Genomic DNA, 20,455 nt, shown 5'->3' on the forward strand with positions numbered 1-20,455 from the left:
AGTTTAGCTGACCTATTTTACTTAAGTTAAATGTGATTTAATTTTCTATTACTATTTTCGAACCCAAATAAGTGTTTAATACTAATTCCACCGATATGGATAAAAAGAAATGATTGAAAACATCTTGAATTTAGTTAAATTAAAACTAATTGTACTAAAACTATCGCTAGCAATACCTAATCTTTCTTTATTTAATTAAGAAAATTTATAGTAGAAAAGATAAATTAATAATACTTGGATGTTTTCTTATGGAAACTAATTATTTGAAGTCAAATACAATTGTAAAAATAGACATTTTTTAGATAGTGTACAAGATGTCTCTACTATGAGTTGTGAGATGGATTGGAGACTTGCGAGTCGAGGCGGACGCCGGATTATCTAATTGGAGCAATGGGGGTGGGTACCTGCAAAGACACTCCAATGCTCAAGTTAGAATGGATCTAAGAGGTATAAGGTGTGAAGAATGAATGAATACCTGAGAGGGCCTGGGACTCCACTTTATATAGGCAAGGGTAATTATCTTATCTTATCTTATTTGGTTAAGATAAGAGAGGTATTTAAATTTGATTGTTGGTTAAAAGCTCTAGTGGGTCGGTTTCAGACTTTCTAGAAAGGCAAAGCAGGTCATACCCGGGTAACCGAGTTCGGGGACCGTTCCGGGTGTAGGATCGTGGGCCGAATCCGTAACAGTTACCTCCGGAGCAAGAGAGTGAGGGTGCTCAGTCTCATTGCTGGATGAACTTTTTCCTCGCCGTTGTGGTTTGGCAAGGAGATTGTTGTTTGATTTTTCTGGTTGAGATCGAGAATTTGGAGAGTTCCTGACCATTTCATGGTCAGACGAGAAGCGCGTTATTTGGATGTCTTATCATATGCCAAATTTGATGATCGTTCCGAACAAGAGCGCGAAGATCGAGTCTAAAACAGATAGTAATAATATACCTAAACTAATGCAAATAGTATCAAATAATTTATTCAATTTTAGCTTGACTTAGCTAAATTATATTAAGCCAACTGGATGAAGGTTGATTTTAAAGCGCTCCATGGTCGTGCTCTAATTTTATAAGGATAAAGGTTCTTCTACAGCCTATAAACATAAATTCTATCACACCTAAATACAAACAATCATGTAACTGAAATGAGTAATCAAATGATATAAGAACGACCTCTAACTCGTCTTTCTAATAAAATTAACGTATAGTTGTTGTTTGAAAGTTGTACACTTGTATTAAGCCTTTTTATGATTTAAAGAAGATTTTTGAAGAAAATCAATGGTGTAGCCTATAAAATAAGATTTTGTATTAGCTACATATACATTAGTTTTTTTTCTATTGGTCCACCAAAAAAGAAAAATTTTTGGCCAGCAATTTTTAGTATTTTTTATTATTATTTAATCAATATACATATTAAATTGTCATTTTACTAATTTATGTGTGTAAATTCTAAAAAATATGAATAGAAATTATATTAATTTATGTGTATAAAATTTTAATAAATAAATGTATAAATTATATATTTTTTATATACAAACCATCTATAAATGTGAATATATATTATTGCTGGCTGTGTAACATTGTTCCCAAAAAAATATTTTTTCAAAATATGATGAGATTCTTTAATCTAGACAAGCATGCATCAAAGTAAGGTAAGGATAACTTAATATGATTTTGGGATGATGTAGATTAGTCTAAACGAAGAGTTAAGCTCTAAATTAAAGTAGTCTTTGAAATTATTAAAAGTGCATTATATTATTAGTCTTTGATCCAATTTTTTGTTAACAGCGTGTACTGATATGTACTATTAGTGAAATATGTCACTTTATAATTTGGACACGTGTAATAGTACGATGAAGATCGCTTAGTAACATGTGGATGGTATGTTGACGTGGACGATTGTACCATGTATTACAATACTATTTAACCACGTATCATTTTGTACTATGTGTCACAACATTATTCGTCCACATATCATCATATGTTATGTTATTATTGTAAATGTATTAAATTGGTCTCTAACTTTATATTAAGTGATTCATTTTAATCCATAAAATTAAATGTCGTGCATCAAATTAATTCCTTTACCAGTTTTTTTATTTTTATTTTTTATAAATTCAAAATTCTCAATATCTTTACACACTAATTAAATTTTATTTTCTCTACCCCGATTCTCACATAAACCAACTTAAACTTTTATTGATTTAGGCATGAGAGCCTTTTGTAAGTAATTTCGAATACGGTCTTGGAGTACATAAAGACAGTTTAAATACTCTCCAATATGTTATCTCTTAACTCTTTCGTCTAGTCTATTTATACACAATTAGTTTTAAGTATGTCTGGTAATAATGATCATGTTATTCAATAAAAGAATTATATGATTGATTAAAAAAATATATTATTTAAGTCCAAAAAATATATATTTCATAAGAACCTAAAAATTTAAAAAAATTGTGTATTTTGATTCTGATTTCTTCTTAAAACATGCATATTTTTTGACAAAAATAATAATAATATGTTAAATCAATCATATAATTTTTTTTTTATAAAATAACATTTATATATTACAACATTTATTAATATTAAATTATTGTAAAAAATTATATAATTAAAATTAAAATTTTAAAAAATATTTTATATAAACACTTGTATTTAGATAACATGTGAAAAAAATAGAATTATAATTAGTGTATCTAAATATATTGAGAATTTTGAATTTGCAAAAAAAAAAGAAAAAAACTAGTGAATGAAAATGTACAACTTTCAATTTCTGAAATTAAAATGAATCATTTAATATAAAGTTAATGACCAATTTGGTGCATTTACAATAATAATATAACAAATGACACGTTAACGAATAATATTGTGATATGTGAAACAAAATGACAAGTGGCTAAATAGTATTATAACACGTGACACAATCATCCACGTCAGCATGTCATGTATTACTAGACGATTTGTCATTATATTATTACACATATTCAAATTACGAAGTAACACGTGTCACAAATAGTTCATGTTAGTGTTTCGTTAATAAAAAATGGGTTAAGAATTAACATATCGAACATTTTCCAATTTCAAAAATATAATTGATGCAATTAAAATTTCATGAACGATTTTAACTTATGACACAATATTAGAAAAGTAGCTTAAATACTTAACTCTCTAAATAAATTATACATATATAATATAATATTACTCTCTCTCTCATACACATTGACATGACATTGTTAACAAACATTAATTCAAAGGTGGAAACTCAGGTGTAATCGACTTCACGTGAAGTTAATAACTGAGAGCGGTTAGATAATTTAACTGATTTGACTAAATTTTCATCTAACGGCGGTTATCATATAGTGGTGATCAAGTTTGTTCTATTTTAGAAAAAGATATATTAAAAAAAAAGTGTGCTTATTATTATACAGTTATTGTGCAGTAAAACGCAAACCCTAGCAGAGCATTATTGTTGACCACTAGAACACATAAAAAGGGTTCCTAGAATTAAAAAAAAAAAAAGAAAGAAAACATTAGAAGGGCTTCATTATTTGTCATCCATTTCTGAAGTAGGAGTAGCTTTTCATTTGCTCTTTCTTTCACTTGTTCTTCACTGTAATAGGAACCTGCACACTTCCCAAATGCTACATACACAACTTAACCCTTTGGCTTATTGTTTAGCCATTCTACACATTCTTCCCTATTGAATTGTCCAATGTCATAATAATAATAATCTTGCTTGTCCAAAAGCATAGATGGGATAGATGGACTTGTCATTCTAAATTTGGGTGAAATTTTTGTTTTTCAATCAAACTAATTCTAAGTCAAGATATTGAAATTGTTAGATAAAAGTACATAAATATTTATATATTTTTAATATACATGTCAACAAATTAAAATTTATTTGGGACAACAACAATAAAATTCTAAATTTTTTATTTATAAATTTTTTAATATTAAATCATAAAACTATTTATTTTAAAGTTTATTCTATCTTGAATACTTCTTTCTCACATAAAGTAATATGATCCAATCATCTTTTTCAATGTTAAAAAATTGACCCACGAAAAAAAATCAAGAAAAATTGGATCCAATCCTATCATAGTTAAACTAAAGAAGAAAGAAGGCATGTCTTGGCATTGAAGTTTGATTGAAAGCATAGGAATTGAAATTTCATGGTCAACGAGTAAGAAAAACAGCACTACTATACCAAAAGATGGCCCAAGTAGTCATGAATGAATGGTAAAAAGGCAAAAACCTAAAATACTAAGCTTCTAAACGAGATTAGAAAGACTTTTTAATTTGGGCCAACTTGCAAAAATCGATTCAAATAGACACTAAATTTTTGTGACTCTCGAAACCTTCTTAGATGAAAAGAAATGGGGTGAAACCTTTTGTATTATATTGAGTAAACTCTGATTTATATAAAAGAGTTAAACTAACTTAATCAACTATGACTAAGACTAACTATTAAGTAATTAGCTAAATCAAATAAAATCAAATACCATAAAACGTAAATAAAATTCATACGAATAAAATCAAATAAAAATAAAAAAATTTCAATTTGTTAGTGATTGAAATAAATCTGAACGATTTTGATGAAAAAAATGGAACTAAAAAATTATGAAAAAGTAGGAAGAACTACAAAGAATGACTGTGAAGATAATAGTTACTAGTATCATTCTTATAGAAGAAAATGAAGGGTAGGGTTGGTAAAAAAGAAATATTTTAGTTTCTCCTAAACATGAAACGTGAAACATGAAACGCAGAAGCTACAAATTTGAGCTTCTCCTAAACGTGGATTCAGAGGCAGAATCAATTCTGCGTTCACAAAGATAAAAATTGTCAAACATCAAAGTGAAACTTTCAAGAAGTTCAAACGGACTTCTCTCCTCTCCAACGTGTTTACCAAACACACCCTAAGTTGTATGTTCTCAACTTGAATATGAGAAAATGAAATTGAATATTGGCAAGTTGGTGCTTTGTAGTATCGTGAATGAACTTGATTAACCTTGCTTCAACCTTCTCCCAAATGAAGTTTATCTCCACGTGTTTGGATCTCTCGTAGAATGTTGGGTTAGCTGCCAACTGAATAATTGAAATATTATCACAAAACATCATGGCTGAGTTGAGTTCAATGCCAAGGAACCTGAATAGACCGAAGGTTTTTGTAGAACGAGAATAATGAACAGTCACTTTTACACTACCTGGAACCATTCTTCTTGAGAGTTGAGTATTGTTGAGTTTAGAAAACAATAATATTTTTTTTGATAATGACAAACATATATTTGATTGAGTTTAAAGTCTAAAAGTTTTGTAGGCTCATATTAGAATTAATATTGGTAATAGTGAACTAAACACTCTCAGTAAAATTGTTTGGAATTTTGAAATGAACAAGAGCTGCTGCAATCTTGGCTTAACAAAGACATTCATAAAAGTTTATTGCTGTTGGTTTTCTGGCAAAAGAAATTGAAGCTAGAGCTTCACCATTTCAGACTCAAGTTAATCTTTGTAAGGAAGTCTAAATGCTAACAAGTCCAGCAACATAGTTCATTCTTGTAGAAAAACTTTTTGGTGCTGCTGCTGAAATTTTACCCAAAAATGATAAAGCGAAAGTCAAGAAAAAAGTGATTCACTTTTGATTAAGCATCAAAGAGGAAAAGGAGAAAAAGTGAAATAATGGAGGCAAAATCAAATTAATGGAGCTATGAATCAAATCAAAGGGTTAATCTAGTTCAGAAGAAAAAAATTGCATTGTTACTTCTCTTGTGCAAGTCAAATGGTTTGATGAAGCTACCTCTTCTCTGCAATTACAATTCGGGTAAGAAAAAAAAATAGAGGTTGTTTTTCTGATTCACATCCAAGGATTGAGAATAAAACTTGAGGTCAAAGTTCAAGATTAAGGGTATTGATTTGGTAAACATATTAAAGATTTCATGACATTGACATTGCTACTGTTGCTGCCCATTTTTTCGGTGACTTGTGTCATTCTACTCTGATGTTCTACCCTAATTTTCTGTTTAAATTTCTTGGGAGAAGAAAAAGAACTGAGCTTACTCTTTTCACAAGTTCAAGCTTTGGAGGTATTACCCCATACAAAAGAGAATAATTAGCCAAGAATTAAGGTAAAGAGAGAACCCAAAATTCTGAGTTAACCTAGCACTCTCACCACTCAAATCTAAAGTTTTGGAAGCAATGTACGTACACTAAAGGGAGCATTATTCCATCAAAATAGAAGGTAATATTTGAGAATTCTAAAATCGGGTTATGCTTATAGCTTTCAAATTATTTTATTTCTTCTCCTTTATGATTTTTTATTTAATATTTTGGTTCTTTAGGTTTATCTTTTTTTTTGTTTCATTCAATGGAAAAAAGGCATGAATGTGAAGATTTAGAAAAAAGTCTGAGAGATTCCTTGCTAAGTTGGGTGAGCACTTAGTGTTGAGAGTTTAAGGAGTGAATCTAGCCAAATCAAACATGGTTAGAAGTTTGGTTTGTCCCCGATAGAATTAGTAAGAATCTTTGAAAATTGATGAATGTAGTCTTTTAAAAGATAGTGAAAATTCTACCATAGTTATGGTGAAAACTAGATGTAGAGCACATTGCACAAAGTAGTTGAACTAAGATGCATGACTGTATATTTCTTTCTTCTCTATTCTGTTTTCGTTTGTTTCGTTACGAGACAAAATTAAATTGTCTCCTGCATAATTCATATTGCAGACATAGTAGAATCTGTTTTACTGCTCAAGTTTAAAAGAAAAAAAGAGGATATAAATTCAACCTCCCCTTTTTTAGGCCATTGAAAACCTTCAAGTATAATTTATTAAACCACTGCCTCGAGGCTTGTCTTAAAGCATAAAGAGAAAGTCCTTGTTGTTTTCGTTGTGGATGTCCTAAGGGAAAGTCCATGTATACTTCCTCATCTAACTCACCATTGAGAAAAGCATTGTTTATGTCTAGCTGCACTAAATTCCATTTCTTAATTGCTGCAACTGATAGTAGAGCCCTCATTGTGGTGACTTTGGCAACTGAGCTAAATGTGTCTTTGAAGTCGATGCCAACTTGTTTCGCAACAAGCTTAGTCTTGTACCTTTCTGAGCTACCATTTGCCTTTAACTCTGCCTTATAGACGCATCTGCAGCCTATGACAGTTTTATGAGCAAAGTAACTAACTCCCAAGTGTGATTAGCTTCTAAAGCATAAAGTTCCTCTTTCGTGACCTGTCTCCATTCAGCATGTCTCACCACTTGATGATAAAATTGAGGTTTAGAAATAGTGTTTGCAAGATTAATAGATGCATGGTAAGTATGGTTCAGCCTTTGGTTGCTAATGTAGTTGGTAATAGAGTATGGGAATTTGTGGTGTAGATATAGTCATTAAGGTATCTAAGAGGTTGAGATTGTCTAGTTGATCGCCTAAGATGAGGAGGAGTTACTGGTGTATTGGGATTTGGAGCTGTGAGATTATGATGGTGACATGTGAGAAGGTGGTGGGGTTATTGGTTCATGTATGCTGGTTGAGAGAACAAAATCAGTAAACAAATCAATGTTATAGTGGCTATGAGGACTTTGGGTAAATGGCATGGTTTCTTCATGAAGTATAATATCTTGGCATATGAAAAACTGCTTTGTCTTCAAATTGTACAGTCTATATTCCTTGTAGCCAATGAGATATCCTACAAAAATTGTGGGATCAGTCCTTAGGTGAAATTTGGGTCTAGATTGAGAGTTTGTGGTAGCATAGGCGAGATAGCCAAAGACTCGCTAGGCTTTGTAGTTGACTAGTTGGGAACCTTTTTGAAAAGGATCTCAAATGTCGATTTCATATTTAATAGTGGGGAGGGAGTTCAATTGATAAAAAATGTGGGAGTTGTGACACATTCCCCCCAAAGTACTTAGGAACTTGAGATTGAAAGTATAGAGCTCTAGCGACATTTAAGTAGATGCTAATATTTTCTTTCCACCACAACATTTTATTGTGGTCTGTAAGGACATGAAAATTGATGCGTGATTCCTCTTTCTTGTGAAAAGTTTGTAATGGCTAGTTCCCTTGCATTATCTTACCTGAAACACTTTGTCTTGCTACTGAATCGAGTCTCTATTAAGTAATAAAATTGTTTCAAACAATCTGCAGCTTCAGATTTATTAGATAGCAAGTATATTAATGTAAAGCGAGTTGCATTATCAACTATGCTAAAAAAAGTATTGTTTGCCATTATATGTTGAGATACGAAATAGTCCTCATACATCACACAGTGAACAAGATCAAAAGGGTGCAATGATAGATTATTATTGGATTCAAAAGATAATTTTATTTTTTAAATTTTGTAGCAAGTGGACAAACAGAACATTTATTTTGGTCTAAGTCAGTTAAAGATGACTTGTTTGAGACATTTATTTGAGGAACTAAAGATCTCAAGATTTTATTTAATGTGTGACTTAAGCGTGCATGCCACAACTGTGAACTACTGCACAAATTGATGCTATTTTGCATCTTTATTTGTATTTGATTGGAGGGGGTTCAAGCTTTTAGGACGTACAACCCTTTGTCAATCCTCTTCAAAGACTTGCTGTCAATCCAAGAAGACCGCAATAAAAGCACTGAGGCTTGTCTTTCTTCACAAATCCTCTGCCTCTTCCAATTGGTGGTGACGAAGCTGAGTTTCCTCTTAAACTATTAAACTATTAAAGACAAAACTTTGTTGATAGCAGGCAAAGATTTCATGCAAAAGAATCATCTAGTCCCATTAGAAAGCAATAATGAACATACTCAACTTGTAATAAATCTTGAAAAGTCCTAGCATCCATTTAATTGCAATAGACAGGGCGGTATGAATTCAGTTCTTCCCAAAGTACTTTGATCTTCGTGAAGTACTACTGTGACACAATCATTGTTTCTTGTCTCAAGTTCATCAATTCTTGCTTTGAGTTCGAAAATTCTTGAACCATTCTCATATTGAAATCTTTCTTTAAGATCATTCCACAATTCTACGTCTGAGTCTGAATCAATCTATTTTGAATGGAATTAAGGATCCATGTGCTTACAACATCATTAACACACTGTCAACTTTCAAATAGTTCTGGTTCAGTTTCCAGATCAATTGCGGAACCATGCTAGCAATGAATCCAAGTTTGTGCTTGCCATTGAGCTCTTTCTTCATATTATTAATTAAAAAAATATCTTCTAATACCATCTTAGATAAAAAAATTTTAATTTATATATAAGAGTTAATAACTTGTCTTGCTTAGTCAGCAAGCTGAACTAACCTGACCAACTGTAATTAAGATTAACTATTAAGTAACTAACTTGCTAAATCGGTTAAATACATCAGCCATCAGGTGCTAACAACCCTGCCCGGGTCAAAGCCATCTGAAATTAATTGTCTCAAGTGAAATTGAAGGTGGTAAGTTGTTATTCTTCGGAAATGAATCCTCTCAATTTTTTTTTTGACATTTAAAAGAATAAAGTATGATCACTCATCATTAATTCTATCAGTGGGACCAAAAATAAATATGAAAGAGAACAATGAAGGTTAGATTAAACAATTGACACTATCTAATTTTTTTCACTGGAGAGGATCCACTCTCGTTATTCTTCTTCAAGTTCTTGGAGTAGAAAATGGTGGTTGGTGGTGGCAAAAATGTTACTCTAACACCTTTATGATGTTGCAACAAACTGTTGCCGATTTGAAAGCATTAATGAGGCCTTTATGGTGACACTACTCACTACTCACTACTCAGTACTCACTTTCTTGTTTGTGTTGGACTGTTGGTATTTGTGGGGCTTCAATTTTGAAAGAATTTTTAAGAATTTGTGCACATAAGTTAATTATTGGCGCAACTTGCAGATAAATCAAAGTTAATTAATTAATCAGAACCATGTGATCGTCATATTATTAATTAATTGAACAACATACTATTTTATGGGATCTCGCTGATATGTGTTCTAACTCTTAATAAAGTTATCTATAAGAAAAAAATATTTCAATAAATTACATTACAAAAACATTGAAAAGTTTTAAATTTTTATTTTTCGATAAAAACTTTCTACATAAATTGTTTTAATTAACTACTTAATTCACAAGTCGCAAAACTCTATTTTATTTCTACTAGTGCTCAATAATTTTTTCACTCTTTTTCATTAATGATTTATATTACGGCCAACTTGATTAGATTATTGGAAGAATATAATGGTGACTATAAAAGATTTAAGGACGCTCCATATGTAGGTCATGTGATCTATGCACCTTACTTTCATTCTTTGAATATAGTTGATTTTAAACACAATGATACAATCAATTGATCAAAACATTCTTTGAATATAGTTGATTTTAAACACAATGATACAATCAAATGATCAAAGTGTGATGTATGATGAACCAACGCAATAGTCAAGATTAAACAATAATGATGTGCACTACTAATAATGATGTAAGCGAAAACACAATGAGTTTGTTGAATATGTTGTAAGTTTGAGAACCAACAACTATGTGCGATTGATCCACCTATTGTTGGTCGTTCAAATTTAATAAACCTATTTTTAGGATTTAAATGACAATCAGTTTGTTCATTCCAAACTTTGTAGTGTCAGTGAACTGACTATTCGACTAATCTAAGTTGGTTGATTACATACTCCTCTAATTCATCCTATAACCTTTACTCCCTACTCCAGCGCAGCTAGCTAGCAGCTCATTCAAAAATTCCATAATTGACATCTTATTTGAATTTCCATTTATATCACAAACCCCACCTTATTAAATATCTCACTAAAGGCACAATGGAAAATGAGTTAACTAAGAAACATTGAAGGAAGTGCAAATTGAAAGACGCCAATGAATTATAACTTAAATGACATCTCTTCATATTCAATTAAGAGGTCGCGGTTCGAATCTCTTATTTTTTGAAAATAAAAAGTGTAAATTAAAAGATGTGGTGCTTGTCTGTTATGTTTATTATTCGTTGTCCATGCAACAATTCCAAAAAAATTTTTATTTAAATGTTTTTTATTTTACAATATTTTTCAATATGATAAGACTAATTTACGACGAATCTAAATTTTATTTAAGGATTTATCTTCCTGGTTAATAGATTACTGTTTGTTTGTATAAGGTGGGATTTAAACTTTTTATACTTATTTAAGCAAATTAGTGATGAGTAACCACTATACCACCAAAGATTTGTTTTAAATCTCTACTATTTCCTTTATATTCTATACGTTATACTTAGGGTTTTAAATTAGAGATGCGGTGGTTGTAATGTTGGTTACGAGATGATTTTTTCTTTTAGAAATTTACACAATTTTTTTAAACAAATATATCATTGAAAACGTTTTTAGAAGAAATATATTGCATTATTGATGACTGGAAATAGTAGTTGCTTTGAAAGAAAAAAAAACCCTAAAATGGATAAAATGGATGTTTTTGTTTATTGTTGTTGATGCGGCTGTAATGTCGTTTTAATATGGCCCCAACGTCATTTTAACGCGCCACAATCCTATAAATTTTTAAATTCTTCGCAATTAAAGTGTAAGGCCGTTGCAATAACAACTACAATTGAATGATTGGATGAGCCACATACATTGATCACTTGGTGTATGTAATTTATTTGGAAGAATAGACAAAAGTATATATAAACTTTTATACTATGGATAAAGGTATGTATATTTTAATATTTTAATGAGTCATCGGTACACATTAATATTAAGTTTTGTTATAATTTTTGAGTTCAGTTAGAGAAACAATAGATTATTTGTACAATGGACTATTGAGTTACAAAATAAACATTCTTCATACTATTTAGAATAACCATCCGAGTACTATTAATAATAAATATCTTCCTAAAAAATTAAACTGATTTTAGAGTTCATCAAGAATCGAACTCTTGACTTTTTGGATCTAACACTTTAATACCATGTCATGATACCACTTATCCCAAAAACTTCAGCTGATGAGAAAAGGTAATACTAATGGTTATATCTCTAATACTCCATAAACTTCTATTATACACATTATACAAATATTTCATTGACTCCTCGTACTTTTTCATAATTTTTACTTTTTTATTGTTTGAGTAATTTTTTTGATAATAGTGACTATCAGGTGATACTTTATTGTGTGACGTAACCGTTTTGATGATACAATTTTGATGATACAATGAAAAATAAGAGTTAAACTATTGAATTTGTTAAAGTAAAAAAAAAAAAAAAACTTTACAAGTTTCAACGTGTCTTCATGCTTTTCCCTTTTCAAAAATTATTTTGAATAACAAAGCTCTAACACAGGATGAATAACAAAAGTAAATTGTATGTTGAAGTCTTTGCATTTGAGTTTATTGTAGGTCATGGTTTTCATTCTATTCTAAAAGCAAATGGGATAGGGCGAAAAGGGTAGAAATCCACACGCAAAGTAGTAGGCGAACGAGAAGAGTTTAGTAATAGATGCGAGTAAAGATAATGCTTTCTCTCTTTGTTAATTGTTGACTTTAGTTTATGGTTTATCAAAAAATGTTGTTAATTAGTGATTGATGTTAATTTAGGTTTTGGTTGTTCTATAGTTTGATTGAGGAGATTTTGATAAACAGATGACAAATTATATTTTTGTATATTATCATAAGAGACGATTTGAGAGAAACACGAATGAAGCGGGGTTATTTAAAAATTTGGGATATGTTTCTTTCAAGAATTTTTACTAGGCCGAGAATGAAATATCCAATGCATTTAGTTAGGTTTGAAGGTAATGTAGTCCGAATGTATGAAATTGTTGTTGAAATGAGATATTATGTTATGTTTATTGGGATCATATTATTGATTTACCTGAGGAGGTTAAAGTGGTAGATGTTGTAGATGATGATAAGCCAAATTTTAGAAAAAAAAAAAAACGAAAAGACGTTGCCATTTGTAAATTTTTTTTATTCAAATTTAATAAATTCAATAATTTATCACTTATTTTTTACTATGTCGTCAAAAGGACCATGTCACACAATGTACAAAATTACCTGGTAGTTATATTGTCAAAAAAGTTACTCAAGCAACACAAAAATAGAAATGATAACGGAATTTGATATTAGTGCGTACAGATAACTCATTAAAAAATTAGAGTGTATGTCTATTCACCATAAAAAAATCATGTATACTTTTATTTATTTTTTCTAAATTTTTAGTACAAATAATTGAGCAATAATGATACATTTATGAACAAAATTTAATTTTTTTTATCAATATTTGTTAATATTTGAAATTCTAATTAAGTATTAAATTCTAAATTTTAAAATTTAAATTTTCATCTTAATAGTATATAAATAAAGTGTTGGTGAAAAGTGTTAATTAATATTGATAAAAATATTAATTAACCCCTAACATTTTTTTGAATAATTTCAATATATGATATCAAAATTTTATATGATCAAAATATCAAGAATTTTATCCCTTTTTAAGTAAAAATATACTAATTAAAAATATAATCATTCATATATTATTAGGTTATTTTTTTAAATAGTAATTTCATAACAAATTAAACTTAACCAATTGAAAAAAAAAAGGTTTGATGTTGATAAAAGGTTTTTCGGAAATTTTCATCAAAAGCAAGTAAAGGTAACCATGTTCCATGAGAGAAGGAAAACCACTTGGAGTTTGTTAGATTGACAAGATCTAAGTCCTATATAACAAAAAAAATAGAAAATGATTGAAATAATTAAAAACATTAGATTACAATAGAGTGAGATCGACATGAGGGTAATTCTCAATATTATATTTATATATGCCTATACATCCTAGTTGTTTGAGAAGTTTATACACATACATAATGCAAATGCAGTAGTATTTGACATTTTGAAATTAATTAATAATACTATACTTCTGGGATGATGTAATGTTCTATAATTTAATGTGTCTTTGACCAAGTCTAATTAAGAAATGTCACTTGCACCGATGAAATCCACACGTATATATAACTCTACACCGTTATGAATTAATATGTACTATTTTGTAGTGGGAACACTCTTATTCTTATTGTAAAATTTGCCAAGTCTGAGTGACACGCTAGTTATTTATTTATTTATTTTGTTCTTAACAAAATGAACGCAACAACTAACACTACAATAATGATTGAAGATAATGACATATGATAATTTAAAGGACAAAATACATATATAAATTAATTAGCGGTAAATATTATACAATTCTATCCAATTAAAAAATGTTACTTAAATCTTTTAAAAATATATTTTTATGTAAAGAAAAATTTAGAGGTTAACAATTTTATTGAAATTTGGCCAACATTTAACCAACAAAAATAAAGTGAGTATTTTTATATTCTTGAATAAAATTTCGCACCATTAAAATCATTAATAATGACTAATTAATTATTACAAATCACAAAACATGCTAACTCATAGCACTCCTCTGTATGTAATTCGAATAGATCAACCTCATTCGATTTAGACAAACCAACACTAATTCAAATTAGTAGTGATATTTGTGATTCAAATTTGTCTAATTCGAATTATGCATATATATATTCTTAGGGTAGTTTCAATGCATATGGTAATTCGAAATAGGCTCTTTCGATTTACACACGGTTTAGGCAGCCCAAAATAACTCGAATTGCATAAATTTTTATAGTGCTCCTAACATTGAGATATATTACAAATTTTTATAGTACTTCTAATATTTTTTGAGTAGTTATTTTAATTGTTTTGCATGGAATAAATTATTTTTGTGGTATAATTTAAATAAATTTATTAAAAATATATTTACTCAAATTTCAAATACAATATCCTTCTACATAATTAATAATATAAAAATTTAAAAAATTATTTTATTTCATGCGAAGCATTAAAAAAAGATTAAATTTAAATGCAAATATTCATGTATGTACTCAAATTTTAAATAAAATACTCTATATAATTAATAATAATTTAAAATTTTAAAAGAATTATTTTATTCCATACAAAACTGTTTAAAAAGAAAAAATGAACTAACAAATTATTTAATTATGAGACTTTTTCAAAATATTTATGAGCTATCAAGAATGGACGGAAGAGCATTGTATAGAATTCTAAAATGGCTTAAAATGGCTTAAAATGCCCTATATTTTATGCAAAATAATTTTAAAAAAAATTGCTTAAAAAATGTTAGGAATATTATAAAAGTTTGNAATACATGATAAAAAATATATTTTTTAATTTTTAAATTATTATTGACTATGTAGAGTATTTTTTTAATGTCCTAAGTCATTAGGACATTACAAATTTTTATAGTATTCCTAATATCTTTTAAGTCATTTTTTAAATTATTTTGTATAGAATAATATATCTTTTTGTGGTATAATTTAAAAAAATTTATTAAAAAATATTCACGAGCTATTAAAAATGGGCAAAAGAGTATTGTATAAAATTCGAATTGATAGTTCATTAATATTTTAAAAAAATCTCGTAATTAAATATTTTGTTAGCTTTTTAATGCATGAAATAAAATATATTTTTAATTTTTAAATTATTAATTTTTTAATAAAAGAATTGACAGAATTAAATCATAAGTAATTCGAATCTGACCAATTTAAATTACTATATGCAGCGTGTGTAATTCGAATCACCCTGATTCGAATTACTGTGTGTAATTCGAATTAGGCTGATTTGAATTAGTGGGTGTGTACGTGTGTATGTGTAGTTCATACAAATAAAGTTCAAATTAGATTGATTCGAACTATATAAAAATATCTCTTAATTGATGTGTGAACCAATTTTTGATTTGGCTTATTCATGTAAATTTTTCCTCCCCTTAGTATATATAAGTGATTTGTCCAAATAATTATATCTCTAACAAATTTAACAAATTACAAACATGAACTCGTGAATGGCATGTCGAAAATTTAAAAAGAAATTAAATGGATTTTGCATATTAATAAAGACCATTAGTCCATTACAGATAGATAACAGATGTGTGGCACAGTAATTCTCTCTTGCTTATGATTTATGAAGATGGCTTTAGCGAATTCCTAATATTTTTAAAAGAATTGCTATTGCAATCTAACTCTACAAACTAATGGATGGTTACTATTTACAATCAATTAAATTATTATAATTGTCTTCATAATAGATTAAAACAGCTTACTAAAGTGCTAAAAGTTCATACAAAGAGTTGGGATTTTCATGGAGGTCATTTATCTTTTTAATGTTATCATCAGGAGGTATTCAGTAGTGCAACATGAATTCTTTTCTCTCTAATAACAAATCCTCCTGATCTCTTGATCCAACTAGAAAGTCCTCATTAAAAGGTTTATTAACAGAGAATTTTAGTTACTTTTCCAAATTCAAATCTAAATCATCTTATTTAAAAATTTTACGCTCCACTATGTGATGGACATATCATGAAATTATTTTTTATAATAATTTAAATCGAAAGAATAAAATACATAAATAATTATATATTAATACATTTTAACGTAAGACTCTCTTTTTTATTTGTATAAATTTTTTGTATAAATATTTTTTTTATTTGAATTTATAAATTCTTTTTTTTTAATTAACAACAATTAAAATCTAAATGTTTAGATGATAGAAACTTTGATATTATTTTATAAGACTACTTCTACAAATTGAAGTTAAAAAAAAGGCATATTAATAGTAACATGACTAACAAGATATTTAGCAGCAGAGTTTATAACTGCCGCTAAATGATTCTTCGGTTCATTCTTTAGTATGCAGCACTCTTTTACATCCTGATAAAGGTTCATTAGCTAATGAAACTATATTATAAGATTATCAACAAAGTAATAAAGGGTCAAGTGTGTATTGCATTATTTTAAGGAGGGAAGAAGTTTAGAAGAACTTAGAACAAAAATAAATCAAGTTTCGTTACATTATTATTGCTAGTTATAATGGAATTAAGATATCCATGTGAAGTATAATAGTTCCTGAATTGGGATATGATACACAACAAATGAAAAGGCTTAGAAAAAGTACCTGAAAAAAAAACACTACCTCTTTCCTAATTTTAAATTTAATTAGTTAACAAAATAATTAGGCGGCAATCGATGTATTACAATTAGTCTTTCAACTATTTAGGATATGATCTTTATTGGATTCATAAATATGAAATAATTAAATCCTCATCCCTTAAATTAATCTCACTTAAATTTTATCATGTATATTACCTTATTATCTACTTTTCTGTCTTATTCCGACTCTATGGGAACAAACCCTAATTGTAGTATGAGAATCCAAACTTGATGCTATATAATTACTAATTAGCACTTTATTGATGAACATTTAGCACTAGAAATTAGAATGTTTAACGCGTTAAATAAATAAAATGTTAAATTTTTTGCCCCTACTTCTAGTAACCTAATTAACCGGTGTCCTAAGAGTAGACACTTGTTAATTAGCAAACTCTTAGAATAATGTTCATGTCTTAAAAGTACCATTTTTTTTTTCCTAATTACTTGATATAAATAGAACCAAACTTTATAGTTACTATCCTCAATTATCAGCTAGCCACTCAACACATCATGCTCATATATATTTCCAGGAACCACTTTGGAAATATAATGCAGAAGAAAATTAATGTATGCTACCAAGTTGATGAGAGAAAATAGAACAATTCCACTTTATTTATAACACATGCATGATAAAAGATATTATATGCAGAAAATTAATGATCATGATTCATTATTTCTAATGGTGGAATCACTTAGTACCATCAATAACATACATTTTTCAAAGTAAAACTCTTATGAATCCAAATATTGAATTATAAGTAAGTAAATAATGTTGATAATTTGTGAATGAAATATAAACAATTTAATCATTCTCATTTTCAAACATTCTCATTTTATAATAAAGCAATTTTTTATAGATACAATCTATTATATATGAACTGTTAATTTATTAATGATGATTAAGAAAATATAAAAATACTATTCAATGGTATAAGAAGAATCTTAACCTAGATATATAGCATGAATGCTTAGGGTATATTTTAATTTCTAGTTTCTAGTTAAAAAGTGTTTGACTCATAAAAAGATGAGAAACAAATAATACATCAAAGATCTTGTACTAATCTCAAAACTAAAACTTGATGATCACACATTTTTATCCACCCGAATATTATTGAAACTAAATCTTTACCTATTAAAGCATATATTAGAAGGGAGAAAAACAAAAGGAAAAGATGGGAGCAAGTATTTTAAAGCTACAACATTTTATGCTTTTAAGACACATGCTATGAATAAACATGCCTTTGGTAGGTATGAGGAATCTAAAATACATTGAATCCTACATTTAGGAATCTGTGTTTTCGTGTCGAAACAAATAGATGTATGCACTCATCAATAACCTAGCAATAATCAAGGTTAGCTTATCTAATGTATAGTATGTAGTACCATATGACAAGCTTAAAAAAAAAAAAAAAACTAGTTTTGTAAAGTAAGTGCTGCACAGATTTTGTCTTTTTGAATAATTAAATACACACATTAATATTGAAGAATTTATTGGACTTCTAACAATGTTTATGTATGCGTTTTGATTTGGTTTTAACATCATATATAATAACCAAATAATAGTACTAAAACATTTCAAAAATGATTGTAACATACATATAAACTACTTAGGGCCTCATCACCACTTGGTTGAAATCTTGAATTGAGATTATAGTATGAAGTGTTGCTTCTATTTGAAAAAATTTTTAGATTCGTAATAAGTGATTAATAATTAAGTTTGTTACACGCACGACTTTCACAACAACATACATATTGAATTAATGAATGAGAAACAAAAACCAAGAAATATGATTAGTTTTTTCTTCCCACTTGTTCATGGTGGGAATTACTTAATTATATGAGAGAGAGATGTTCAACTTCCCTTGGTCAAACGCAATAATGTAAGGATTCTTTTAATTAATTATTCTCTACAATACCAAACAAACAAGACAAGTGATCAATTTGTCTTGATTACTTAGCTTGAGCAATTTGGTTTCACATGTTGGAGAGAAAAATTATCCACCCAAATATATAAGACACTAATAAACCATGGAATTAAACAAAGAAATTACATATTTAATCCAAAAAGATAGATTTGTGTTATTGATTATACTAACTACGATTTATTATTCCACAATTAAGGTTAATGCACAATAACAATCTAGTCTCTAACAACTCCAGCAACCAAACAGAAATGTTTTACAATTGTCCCTAGGAATTTAGAATTATATTAAAACCAAGTCCTTACACAACATCACCTAGCCAATGGAAAATGAGACACTTGGACATACAAAATCAGCACTTGTTCACAACACAACTCGAAGAAAGTCTCATAAAATTAATTAAAAACCAATATATTATACCTTTGATGGAGGTTCAACTTCTCACCTTTTGTGCCCTCTCAAAAATTAAGAAGCTCCTCATCATCAAAAAGATTGTCTTCCACCACTAGAGTTCCCACCGGCCCAACCATCAACGGCCAAATTAGGCATGTTTAGAGGTAGATTGAAGAACGGTAACCCCGAAGAAGGATCCGGAAAAGAGTTATTAACACCACTGCCACTGACACCGCCACCGCCACCAGAAGGTTGCCCTTGTTCTATCTGAAGAGCCTCGTCTTCATCTAAGGGCAACCTTTCATACGCTACATTAGTAAACGACGAGGCAATAACAATAACAGGCCCAGAAGCCACTAAAAGCCCAATAACATTTCCTCCTACCACTTGTCCCTGGCCTCCACCAAGAAACACAGTTAAACTTGTAGCCCCTGGTGGAGCAGGAGGTGGTAGAAAGGATCCTGATAGAGAAAGTATCTCAAATCTTCCATGAAGCGTCACGACTGCTCCGGCAGCTGCTGGTTGTCGGAGCGTGACGTTGGTAACAGTTCCGCTGCCGCTAAGAACACAGATTCCCCGTTGACGCTTTCTTGCATAAGTGGCCACAGAGTCAAACACATCGCAACCACTACTAACTTCAAGGATGTGTGCCCTAAGAGTGTTTGCACTCTCCCTTGTGATGATCACCGGTGGCTTAGGCTTGTTCTTGGAACCCGGAGGTCTCCCTCTTGGCCTACGAGCAACAACATCACCAGGGCCTTGATTTGGCGAAACTAGGTCAAGACCCTCGTGATGGTTGTTGCTCGGGTCTTGGTCTTGGTTATTATCATCATCTTCAAGGTCAGGGCGTTGAAGGTGATGAACAAAGTGTGATGCTGAACCCAAGTCTATGCCGGCCATACACACACAAAAGAGTTTTTCTAAAGAAAGTGTAAAACACAAAAGGGGAACAGCACAAAAATATATAAAAATGAAAAAACTATATAGTAGTAATTAAAATAAGAGAGAAATTACAAGAATAGTAGTATGAACAATATAAATTATGGGGAGTGGGTTTATATTAAAAAGAAAAAGAGAGAGAAGTATTAGGAGTGCCCAATGATTCAAACCTCAGTTTGCGAATAGAAAAACAAAGGGATCAATTGAGTACTGCAGAGGAAATG

The 20,455-nt window shown here is 29.4% G+C and overlaps 1 protein-coding gene across 1 annotated transcript; it reads right to left on the bottom strand.

The window, feature by feature from the left end:
* Positions 1-19,151: 19,151 nt before the first annotated feature.
* On the bottom strand, positions 19,152-20,454 carry LOC107486080 (AT-hook motif nuclear-localized protein 23). Its single transcript, XM_052260080.1, has one exon. It carries the CDS (start codon positions 20,190-20,192, stop codon positions 19,383-19,385), a length of 810 nt encoding a protein of 269 aa, XP_052116040.1. The 5' UTR covers positions 20,193-20,454; the 3' UTR covers positions 19,152-19,382.
* Position 20,455: the final 1 nt, after the last annotated feature.

Source organism: Arachis duranensis, chromosome 4 (assembly GCF_000817695.3).
Source record: "Arachis duranensis cultivar V14167 chromosome 4, aradu.V14167.gnm2.J7QH, whole genome shotgun sequence".
NCBI lineage: Eukaryota > Viridiplantae > Streptophyta > Magnoliopsida > Fabales > Fabaceae > Arachis > Arachis duranensis.

Excerpts from the sequence above, each read along its gene's own strand:
- LOC107486080 (XM_052260080.1), bottom strand. The coding sequence starts at position 20,192 with ATGGCCGGCATAGACTTGGGTTCAGCATCACACTTTGTTCATCACCTT.